Raw genomic sequence first — 12,234 nt, 5'->3', positions numbered from 1 at the left:
GAAAAAAATTGCTGAAAGCAATTTGTTCATTTTAATACAAAGAGCAGGAGTAGAAACAAAGTTGCCTTCCCCCCTCTCCTCCTCCCAAAAATACACAATGATACATAAACACTTTTGTCTTCTGGTCTTCACTAATATGACTAACTTCCTTCTTTGCTTCCAGTTAAGTAGCTTTCCTGTTGAGTACCACCACCTCCACATAATACAATTGTGAATTGATTCATAAAAACAGAAACATTATGGCACAAATAAGGGAAGGCAATAAATACTCTTCCCCCTCCAACTCTTTCCCAAATGGAGGTGGCAGCATTGTAACAACAGCAAGAAAAAAAAAAGTAAAAATAAGTATTGCTTGTCATTTAAGTTTCCAAACCTACAATCATCAGGATGCAGAACAGGATACATCTAAAGTGAGAAAGTTATTTACTTCACGTTCAAGTTAACACTCGCTATACTTTTTTTGGCAAGCAGTGTTACTTTTGATGTGCCAGAAAAGTGTTGTGCACCTTATAAAATACTGATGTTAACACCAGTGAGAGCAAATTCCTGCTATTCACAATCCAGTTTTATATTGCTGTTGTTTTGCTATGCTTCACCTATACTTCAGCTATAAATCAGGAGAACGCCCATTATTAATAGCATCTTGCACACATTAACAGACAATAGAAACTGAAGTGTAAATTGTAAAAAAAAAAAAAAAAAAAAAAAAACTTTCCATTGCTAATCTTTGCATTCTGTGCTAGTTATTCTGCATGAGAACATTTCACTTCGTCTTGTAATTACAGATGTTCATACAGATTGCCAACACCACTTGCTGAGTGAAGCAGAAATCTGAGTTGACAAAAACCAGCAAAAAAAAATTTGCTACTTCTTTTATTCTCTGAAAGAAAAAGCGAAGGCTTTTCTTACTGAAGCACACAAATGAAACTGCAGGTGTTACAAATCAGAAGCAGATTCTGGCACTTGGAAGGCTTTCCCTAGGTGATGGGGCGGTTTGTTTGCTACAGGAAACTATAAGCAGCATTTCCAAAGGCACATAAAAAATTGGAAAGCAAGTGTTATTCTTATGTTCTGGTCTTCCGGACTGCTTCCTGCATCTTGATATCCAAACTATCCCTACTTTAACGCCAAACTCAGCTTCCATTAAAAGTTCAAGTAATTATGAAACATCTCACTAACTTGTGAAGAGTCAATCACAGATTAATTTAAGATTCTCCTTTCGATTTACTGCATGGTTGTCATCCCAAAATGCCCAATCCTAAGCATCCAGATAAAACCTAGGATTGTAATACTTCAGTATTATTGATAAAACAAGCAGTTGTTGGAAAATATTTACCCTCTTTATATCAAGCTGTTCTTGTTATATACTGTGTTCTATAAAACTAACTTGCAGGTTTGTTTTTTTTTTTTACAACACCTGAATTAGTCTCCTACCACACACAGTCTGACCAAGTTGAAAACTGAATCCTTATTGTATGTTTTGTCCATCACATACATTCTTCACACATCCTTCATAATCTAACATCACTGGATGCACTACTAACATTCACTGTCACTGAATTCTGTGCATGTTCAGCAATGACATTATATCTGCATCTGGACAACTTTTAAGTTCCATTTGAATAAAAGCACTTGTTAAGACAGTTATCTTTTGTTTTGGGAATTCAGATGAAGTTCTTTCAAACTACACGCTATGGCTTTCTCAATTCCATCTGAAGCAATGACTACAGGACAAAAAAAAAAAAAAAAGAAGAAGAAAATTGAGATTTTTTAGGCAGTGGCAAAATCCAGAACATTGCTATGAACTTGAAGAGGTTAATTAATTCTTCTGTACTTCAATGGTTTCCAGTGTTATTTTATTTTCTCCATCCAAGAAAAAATGACAGTTTATGTTTTGGAAGCGTTCAAGGTAACATTTTTTACAATATTAATTGGAATGCTGTATAACAATTTAAAACTAGTATTTCCTTTACACAAGCATATTTCAGATTTTTGGATTGAAGGGAAAGAATATAAACTAATTATTAAGCCAAGCTACTCTTCAGAAACATCCACTGAAAAATAAAACTCCAAACAATTTTTTTCTGAAAAAAATATAATAGGCAAATAATAGCAAGAGAAAGTGCCCAAATACATGCTTTATTTCAGACTCCACACTGCTTCCAAATGTTAAGACCTTTTCATACACATTATTAAGACAACCAAAAAGAGCAAAAGCTACACCAGTAGATTGCATAAACAAAAACTTTTGTTTTGTCTGGTGTAACAGGAGTCTTAAAAAAAAAAAAACAAACACCACTTTGTATCCATTATTTCATACCCAGATGTTTCCTGTACACCTGCAGTTGTCTTCAGTCCTGAATTCACGAGCTATAGTATTTTAGCAGCCTCTCATCAGTTGGCTTCAGAATTTTCTTGTCTGCCATGTTTACGATCCATCCTGGAGCAAGACCAAAAAATATCTGCCTAGGGTCTTTGCGCGTACTTAACATTTTGAAGAGCTCATCCTTAGTTATGTCTGGTAGGGTATAACCATACTTCTTGGCAAGTTCAAGTCGGGCTTCTGCAACCTTAGATGGATCTGCCAGGTACCCACGATTACTGGCATCTGTGTAGTAACGCACGAGGTCTTCGGGGGGAAGCATTCGCTTTGGAATAGGCCGGCCACGCAGAAAAAAAGGGACTGGCTTAATTAAAATCTCTGCAGAGAAAAGAGATTAGATACGATCCTTTATAATCAATATTTAGAGACAATAAATTACACTCACTTAGTATTTTGTGCTAAGTAACATATTAAGCTAACTTAATAAAAACATACCAAGCAGAAACCAAATCTTAATATTCTTATTCAGAACAAAATGCCATTTTTCTTCCGAACAAAGAACTGTGTCATTATAAATATCAGTTAAAACAAGTCTATATGAGTTACCATTTCTAATACATTTATAATGCCTTCATTGGAAAGATAACACTGAAGATGATGGCATCTTCTGGCTTAAAGTACTGGCTAAGATGTTAAAAATTACTACTTACACAGTCAACGAGTGGTAACTTCAGTGTTTCCTTAAGTATTTTAAACAAAGAATCAATAGGAAGTTTATTTAGATTGGACATAAGGAAGAAATTCTTTATTCAAAGGCACTGTAACAGATTGCCTAGAGAAGCTGTGCACATATCATTCACTGGCCCTATTCAGGGCCTGATTGAGTGGGTGGCAACTCTGTCACAGTGGGGGACAGGGAGATAGAACTAGAGAATCTTCAAGGTCCTTTCCAAGCCATTCTATGAGTCTATCCAGACATTTGTGAAACTGTCCTCGCCTCATTTTTAACTAATAGTTGACAAACTACACTCCAGATGTTTTTAAACTAAATAATTGATCATTTCCTGGATTAGGAAAAAAAAAATTGCTTGTATCAGTCCAGGACAACATATTTTGTATAAAAGAAGCCTATTCCTCTTGTCCTCAGCCTCATTCACACATGAAAGCTCCGTTATTGTCAATAAAAATGGCATGAATGAATATCAGGCAGGATGCAGCCTCGAGCAAAGCAAAGCCACATTCTTCAGTGAAAGTGTTCTAAAACAATAGCCATTTTATTTGGAATGATTCTGACCTTCTCTGACTTAGTTATTTCCTCATTTTAACTGGAAAGCAATTTTAAATTAAAAATATCAGCAAGCAAGCATCATTTAAATCAATCTTCCCCTGAATTTCCCAAGGTTTGTTAAATGTATGGAAAAGATAAAAATTCAAAGAATCAATCCCTTATTAGTTCCTCTGTTTACACAGCAACTGACATTTCTTAAATTGGCTGACAGGTAAATAACCATTAACACCAGTAGGGCTAAACAGATGAACATTTTAAGAAAAAAGAAAACAGAGGAGACACTGCAGGTCAACATTTATACAATATACTTTTTGCTTAAGCTTTTAGAATGGATGAAGTGGACGATTTTCCAATAGAAACTACATCTGAAATTTGGACCCTTATTCTTCATATTTTAATAAGTCAGAAATGAACAGAAATTCTTACCTAAACTCCTTGGATCGTAGAACGAAGTTGTAACAACACCTCCGTTTTTTTCTATAGCTGCAATTGCTAATTCAGATGCCCTCTGCACTTCAATATTTATTTTTGCTGCAAAGATATCAGCACCCTGTAAGTTTCAATACATATTAGAGTAACATTAACAGGAGTATTTAAAGGCATACGTACATTCTTCTCTGCAAAGTTATAAGAAACATTTTATCCTGAAAAAAACTATGATTTGTCTGTTTACTGTCCCATATCACTCTCCTTTAGTCACCTGGGTTCAATTAAAAATGTTTGCCCATCCAAAATTCTCATACATTTCTTTTAGTATGTTCTAACCTCCTGTCCCAAAATAATTTTTGACCTATCATTATGTTTTCCTCAACTATTATTTTTGTCTGGTCTTAAAACATCTCCCGTATATTTTGCTTGCACATGCTGCCCTCTAGTGGATTTGATATAATGAATTCTACAAAAAACTAATTTAAAAAAGCAAGGATGCTTCCAAAGCAGAACAATTGGACAGTCTAGTGTGAAAAAACTGAAAACCCAAGGCTTTATGCTGCCTGAAACAATATATTTGTATTTTATGCCTACCTCCTCCACCAGCTGGACACCATAATCCCGTTTGAGAGGTTGTACTGTTACACCTCTAGCATTAGTAAGCTGTGTTAAGTCAATTGGTTGCGTAGGGTCAACTCTACCCAAATCAATCAGGTACTGCAGCCTCTGAAGACTGAGTGGATGATACTGACGTCGGCAGCTGGCGAGGAATGAGGGAAAAAAAAAAAAGGAACAAAAAGAAATGTATAAAATTCAAACTTAAATAGAGCTGGTCAATGATATACTGTACATCTTCAGTTTTCTACCCAGTCTTAAATGTAAATGCTTACAACAGACTCATCCATAAGCCAAATTTGCATTAAATTAAACTTACAAGTCCCAGTTACAGATCAAGATTGCACTATGAGTTCAATTTTCACCCTCCAATACGACATTGATCCTTTTGCTGTTGACAAGCTGGTTGGTTTAAGGAAGCAGCAAAACATCATGAGTTAAATATAAGCATTTCTTGCTAATTCAACAAGATTCTAAATAACTACATGAAAGTGAATCCAGCTTGGTAACATCACTGTAATGCCTTCATTAATAATCTGACAAAAAAACAAATCAAGACAAACTATCACCAAGGAAAATTACGTATTCTATCAATAGCTGTCACCTTCAGCAGAATCTTCTGTTGCCTTTTATGAAGTTCTAACTTAACTACATAATACAATCCTCAGAGTAGTTTCCCCAATTCCAGTCTTTCTGCCTATCGCATAGGATTCCTGCTGAAGCTCAAAACTATCCTCATACAATTAATTACTGCTACTGGAAATCCGTGAATGCTTGTAGAAAAACTGAGAAGTTTATCTAAATTAAGCCAGGGGAAAAAAAAAAAAAAAAAAAAAAAAAAAAAAAAAAAAAAAAGCAACAGAATTAGTCCCATCAGATAGCTCCTAACAGAGAAAAAGTTGAAAAAGTAGAGGGTTAGCACTGCAGATAGGAAAAAAGAAAAAAAAAGAGGTAAAGATAAACTCTAGAGACATTGTTCACTACACTCTTATTCTACCACAGTAGTCTCTGGAGTGCACTTAAGTTGCAGAAGTACCTTTTGTTATTGTTTCTATGTGTACCCAATACAATTACAAAGCAGTAGGATCCTTTTATTTTCGTCACTGCAGAAGCTTGGATTTTTATTGTTGTTGTTTAGTAATAAACTTATGACCACTGCTAATGTGAGAAGCTCAATGTTTGCATTCTGTAGCAGGTCCTTTGTGGGTGAAAAGTGCTTCTCATTTACTCATATTATAAATTAATCTAAGAGGAAGAAATGACAGTAAATAGAAATATAATTTGAAACAGTTCAAAACTAACAAGACTTGTTGAAAAAGCCTTTAGTAATGAGGACAGGTCTGTATAAATTCATTGAATATATGCTGAATAAACTGAAAATATAAAACTGAACAGCTATTTGCTGAAGTTACATCAGCAAATGAAACATTAAATCAAACTGCAAGTTTAACAACTAACAAAGACATCAGTCTTTCCATTTTAAACTGTCTGCATTTGTGGCATGCTTCTGTTATTAGTACAGAACATAACAGCGTTGTATGGAAATAGAAGTTTTCATGACCACATGTAAAAAGAACAAAAATAGACAACAAAAACCTAACAGTTTTTCATCTATCAATATAGTTAAGAAAATGAATATAAAGACCAGCACACAGATCCACCACTAAGAAAAGAGACAGAAGGAAAAACAAGTTGAGTGACTAATGTTAAAAAGCTGAAAGAGGGACAACAGCACAAATAAGCACAATGTGAAAAGGGGACAGGAGTATCAGACATAGGGAGAGCACCTGATGAAAACAGTAGCAAAGGATAATTTAACGTCTGGCTTTTTACGATACTGGGCAGAACAGATGGAGCACAGATAGACATAAATGGCATCACTGCAGGGCTAAGCAAGTAGAGCAATGACAAAAAGCAGAATTGCTTGACTAGCAGACATGAGAGGTCCAGGTGAATAAAGCAAACTGAAATAACAAAGAAAAGCTACACTTTGAAGCCTAACATCTTCACAGGAGTTCATTAAAGGCAAAGTGCCCACTTCCAGTCAGTCCAATCGGCTATCTGCTGTGACTACAGGCATGGAGAAAAACAAGGAAGTTTGGAGGAGGGTTCTCAGAAGAAAAATAGTCTTAAGTGTAGGGGATAGACTGCTAAATGAGAGATTATGCAAAGAAAAGGGCAAACAAGAAAAGCTGCAAAGCAAAATGAAATAATTTATTAAAAGAAATAAGTATTTCATGAGAAACAGGAGATTCTGTAAGTAAGGTAACTATCAGATATAACTAGTCTATAACATGTTTTGGCATACTAGACAGACTCTGGCTTCATGAGAAAGACTAAGAAAAGCAAACTGATTAATTTGTGTGCTACTATGAAAGAACTTACCTATGTCCCTCATTAAACCCATATTTTGGTATAGACAAATAAAATGGAGTTTGGCCACCCTCAAAGCCTAACCGGGGGCGATTTCCTCTTTGTCTTTCCCCTTTATGACCTCGACCACACTTTCTACCTCTGTGTCGTCCACGGCCACGTCTTCTCTCCTTGAAAATAATAAAAGATACATTTAGTTAGCTACTTTCTAAAGAAGAATCTTTAAAATATAAGATTTCCGAGACAACAAACACAATAAAATGCCAATTCTTAACATGGAAAAAGAGTTAGAAACAGCTCTTTTATAAGGGGAAAAATGCTCAGTAAAACTGTTCATGTGGGCTTTTTTGACAGTCATTTCTTGGTAAGCAGCACAAATAGTTGGAAGTTTACATGAACACATACTGCAATAAAAGGAATAGTAGTACTTAATCCTGCCTGTTACACATTCTGCACTCTCCAAGTTAAACAATTTTGCTGCATTAACTGTTGATATTCCCTCCTGTTTAATGAAAAAGTTGCTTAGTGCTCAGAAGTTTGTGAATATTAACAACGGAAATCAGAACACTTCAAGATGCAGAGGAACAGAAAACATTCGCAATGCATACACAAAATTCTTTTCCAGAGACCAAGATTATTTTGGAAAGTCTGTAACTACAGACTACAAATCAGAAGAGGATTATATTTCAAACTTTTATTACTGCTTAAACTAAGACTGTGAAACTAAGCTGAAAGATTCCTGAACACTTCAACTTAGCACTGCAGCCACAAGTAGCATGTTAGCAATCCTCCTGCAACAGCATTTGCACAGCAAGTGGCAAACAGCAAATGTAAAAAAGGTATCAGAAAAGATTAGTTACATCATTTAGCAGAACATAAGTATGCAAATATCTATAGCATCACAAGATAAGCATTAAACAATGGTGGAAATGAGCATCTGTACCACCTTGAAATGAAGCAGTGCCATCCCACACTGACCTAGCTATTAAAAATCTACTGTGTAAGATTACTTTATCTCACATACCAAAGATCTTGCAGCACTAAAGCTCACTTTGATTTCCTCATGCTTTGTCAGGGATAAACCATAAGCCTCAGATTCCTCACCACTGTGCTGTACAGTTAAGAGTTTGCTACTGAGCTCCAAGAGGCACAACCATCTCTGCACATCACCTTGATGAATGCTTTTGATTTACAAAGTTTTTTTCCATTTAATTGCTTACACTCTCATGTCTCCACAAGTATTTGCTATTTTCCACTATATTCTTCAATTTGAATCAGTCATACTGGGAAATATGTAAAGCAACACATTTTAAACATGATCTGTAATGTTCACAAGCAACTTTTGATATCCTAAGTCACTCCATAATCACTGTTGGTTCAAAAATAATTTAAATAAGTCATTAGTAAAAAGATTTCATTAAGTCTCTTCACATTCTAATTTTTCGCATCCAACACTCAAGCAAACTGTGGGCATTCCTAATACTGTAAATAATGCATTGCAGTTATACTGCAGCAGGGAATATTTAGTAAAACTAAGGTTTGAGAACTGACACAAAGACAAAAAATCTGTTGTTTTTTAAATGCTTTTTATTAAGTTATGGAAAACTTTATGTACACTGGCATATTAACAAAAAAGCCAATGTGGCTATAAATAATCTTTTAAAAAATCATTAACATACTTGAAACAAGGCAAGGCTTACACGTATTAATATTAAATAGCACAGAGTTCCAGTGCAAGTTCATGCTAGACTACACTATTGCCACTAATGGAAGCTGTCTCATCCCTAACCCACACACCTGTGCTGCTTAATTTACAGAATCTCTTGTGCTGTATAGCTCTGCATTAGATAAATCAGGAAATTAAACCAGATGAAAATTATTTTTTGTCTAATTAGTTTTCAGGGATTGCATTCCTTGATCTGGCTCACCACACAACCTTTAGCATCAGCACAAATACACAGCAGAAGTGAAAGTACTTGGAGGCAGACGGAGGGGATTACTGGCCCACCTTTTCTGGCAGCTGCCTGCACACACACCAATTTGCTGTCAAAAATAGAAAGCAATTGGTATATTAACCACATTTTAGATTGTCAGTGGGGCTAATCAAAACATTTTGGTTCTTTTCACAACATCTGTTTGTGAAGTAACACACACTTAAATACACTTATTTGAACAGATTACATTAGTTCCTTTAAACCTCAAATTTAGACAACATGGGTGTGATTAGCTTGAGAAAAAAAAAAAAAAAGAAAAGAAAAAAAAAAATAAGGACACCACACCAGTCCCACACAGAGTCTCCCTTCCAGGTCATTATGACCTTGACAAAGCTGCATCTAGATAAGCGGTTTGATTGGAGAACCCCTGATAACCACAGTGGGAAAGAATATTGGTTCTCCCGCCTTGCCATGGGCCTGTGGGACTACAAATACGCCAAACTCACCAGGTCTGTTAGCATCTCTGGGGAGCACTTCCAAGGATGCCCTGCTTGGTGTTCTGTTTGCTCTCTATTCCTATGAGTCTTCTTGCCCCCATATCAATTTTCCTTAGTTGTCTATTGTTTTATAATTAGGGATGGGAAGAGAGAATTCAGTTTTGCCCTGGAACAATCACTACTAATAACAAATGCTGCCTGGAATGACGTTTCCTTTCTGTCTAGCCTCTCCTTTTTCATGCATACTATTACTCCCAGTCATAAACGTTTGGTATTCCATATTTTTTTTTTAATGTCTCTCAACGACTACAACGGCCCTGAGGTCTAGTTAGGGCCGCCCATCAGCCAGCTGTCCACGGAGATGGCCACATGCACACAGGTTTAATAGACAGAGGGCCATCCCGCCTCGTTCCAGCCGGGCAGCTCTCCCAGGCCTACCGCGGTCTCTCAAAGACCTTGCGACGGCTCTTGAGAGCAACAGGCAGCCCGAGACCCACCCGACCAGCCACAGGCACTCACCGACTTTTTTGAACCCGGGTTGGGCCTCAGGTTGGCCAGGCTGACCTTAGGCAGCGACCGCAGCAGCTGCAGAGCCCCATGCGCGCCATTCCCGCTCATCGCCCCTGCCCTCCCAAGGACGACGGCGGCGCTCCACAGGCAGAGCTGCTTTACGGCAAGAGCCGTAAACCGCACCTCCCAGCACTGTCGCGCAGTGCCACAGCCTGGGAGGGCGGGAGCGTGCAAGGGTGGCACAAGATGGCGGCGGTCAGAGGCGTGGATTTCCGCTCCGCCGGATAGCTGCGAGTGGGCTGCGTGCTGCGAGAGCGGGGAAGCGCGAGTCAAGCGTCAGACAGCCCTCTCAGCAGACAGTGCCAATGGCTGTGGTCTCAAACTGGACTTAGTTCTTCACTCCTGTGTTATTCGCACTGCCCTCAGCCCCGTGTTTTAAAGCCAAGCCTTTAAAACCGTCAAGGCTGCTTATGAACGGGAGTGACTTAGGGCACTCAGCGCATCGATCTGATGGAAGTTAGCAGGCAGCTCAGCCTGGTAACCTTTACTGTTCTGCCAGTAAGCCTGGTGTAGGGAACCTGCTTTGGCAGGGGGGTTGGACTCAATGATCTCTGGAGGTCCCTTCCAACCCCTATGATTCCATGATTCTGTGACATTTGGAAATTGAGTTACAGGATGAAGTCTGTATTGCTTCTCCTGGTGTTCAGAAACACCAACTATGTAGCAATACACATAAAATGCTGGTATGGGAAACCATCTGTGTCAATTTCAGCCATTAGGATAAGGGAAAATACACAGTTTAGAGCACGTTCTGCCTTGTAAAGTTCTCAGTACCTTAAGTTTGGTAGAAAAATATATGCATATAACTCACTCTAAAGACATCCAACTCACAAGGCTTTGAAAGATACACAGTTTGGAAGCTAATAGTGGCTCCCTCAGAAAGACAAGCCCTGTGCTGTTTGCTGTGACCTGTGCCCCACTGCCCTTCTGCTGTTGTCCAACTCCCAGCTGCCCTGTGCGCACGGAGCAGCATTGCTCCAGCAGCTCTGAGCAGGGCTGGCAGTTCAGCTGAGGTCGGTCCAGATGCAATGATCAACCACTTGGCCCAGCTGTCAGCAGACATCAGGCCCTGCGCAGCAGGAGTTGCATCAGGTCACCTCAGGAGAGTTACCTTTGTTGAATAAGAAAGACAATCTAGTAAACATAATTGTAGCAGATTTGAATTGGGTATCATACGTGGTACAAGAACTAAAGCACAGAGATAGAACAGAGGGCTTGTTAAAAATAACAAGATGGCAACAATGGAAATCCTCTGCCATAGATACTAGTTATCAAAACAGCATCACAGTCATGGCAAAAGAGGATGTGTACTTGAAGTTATACAGTTGGTGCAAAGACCTCTCCAACATAAGCAACCACGCTGACAAAGATATTAAGACTTGAGAAGAATTTACGTAGTAGAAAACTACCCCTGCCTGGTATGGAACGTGCCAGCAGGATGGATGCGCTTTCACACAACACAGTGCACATTTCAGCTGCTGTATGAGTTGTCAAATAGTGACTGAGCTCCAACAGATACCACCCAGCAAAATACAGTGAGCAGATTGACTTCCTCGGAGGAAATATCTGACAAAGATGCATGGAACAGATGACAAAAGCATTTTATTCTGGCAGCAGTGTGTTAGCCATACTCATTCAGAGTTTGTCTGAGTTCTTGGAATGAGCAAATGAATAAGAGGCATTCACCCTTTGGCCATAAAACACAATTCATTGATGCAAGCATCTGATCTGACAGGGACAAATGAGCTCTGTCCAACAGTATTGCCTGCTGTTTTTTTTGTTTGTTTTCCTGTTTTTCCTGCTTCCTGTGACTTAGTGTTTAAAGAACATTTAGCTTTCCTTTCCCCCCCAAAGTCTTTCAAAGCACAAAAACTGATTTTTATAAGAAACAGTCAAATGGCAGACATGAACAAATTATGACACAGAAGTGCAGTGTAATTTGGCAGACGCTCAGATTTGAAGGCCCATTTGAAAGCTAGTTTTAAAGGTGAAAGACAGTTCAGTCATAGAACCGTTAAGGTTGGAAAAGACCACTAAGAACATCTAATTGAACCATCAACCCATCCACACCACGCCCACTAACCATATCCCTCAGTGCCACATCTCCACGTTTCTCAAACACCTCCAAGGACGGTGACTCCACCAATCCCTGGGCAGTCTGTTCCAATGCCTCAGCACTCTTTCTGAAAATAAATTGTTCCTAAT

At 38.3% G+C, this 12,234-nt stretch overlaps 1 protein-coding gene across 1 annotated transcript; it reads right to left on the bottom strand.

Annotated features, from left to right (window-relative positions):
- Positions 1 to 2,125: 2,125 nt before the first annotated feature.
- MRPL15 (mitochondrial ribosomal protein L15) lies at positions 2,126 to 10,695 on the bottom strand. The gene is made up of 5 exons (XM_031612760.2): positions 9,979 to 10,695; positions 7,041 to 7,198; positions 4,635 to 4,800; positions 4,038 to 4,161; positions 2,126 to 2,701 (listed from the first exon to the last, which is right to left on the bottom strand). The coding sequence occupies exons 1-5, from the start codon at positions 10,075 to 10,077 to the stop codon at positions 2,364 to 2,366; spliced, it is 885 nt and encodes a 294-aa protein (XP_031468620.1). The 5' UTR covers positions 10,078 to 10,695; the 3' UTR covers positions 2,126 to 2,363.
- Between the last annotated feature and the right edge of the window lie 1,539 nt (positions 10,696 to 12,234).

Source organism: Phasianus colchicus, chromosome 3, assembly GCF_987193195.1.
Source record: "Phasianus colchicus chromosome 3, bPhaCol1.hap1.1, whole genome shotgun sequence".
NCBI classification, from domain to species: Eukaryota; Metazoa; Chordata; class Aves; order Galliformes; family Phasianidae; genus Phasianus; species Phasianus colchicus.
Note: the sequence above shows the minus strand (reverse complement) of the source record. Positions and strands in the feature narration are given on the sequence as shown.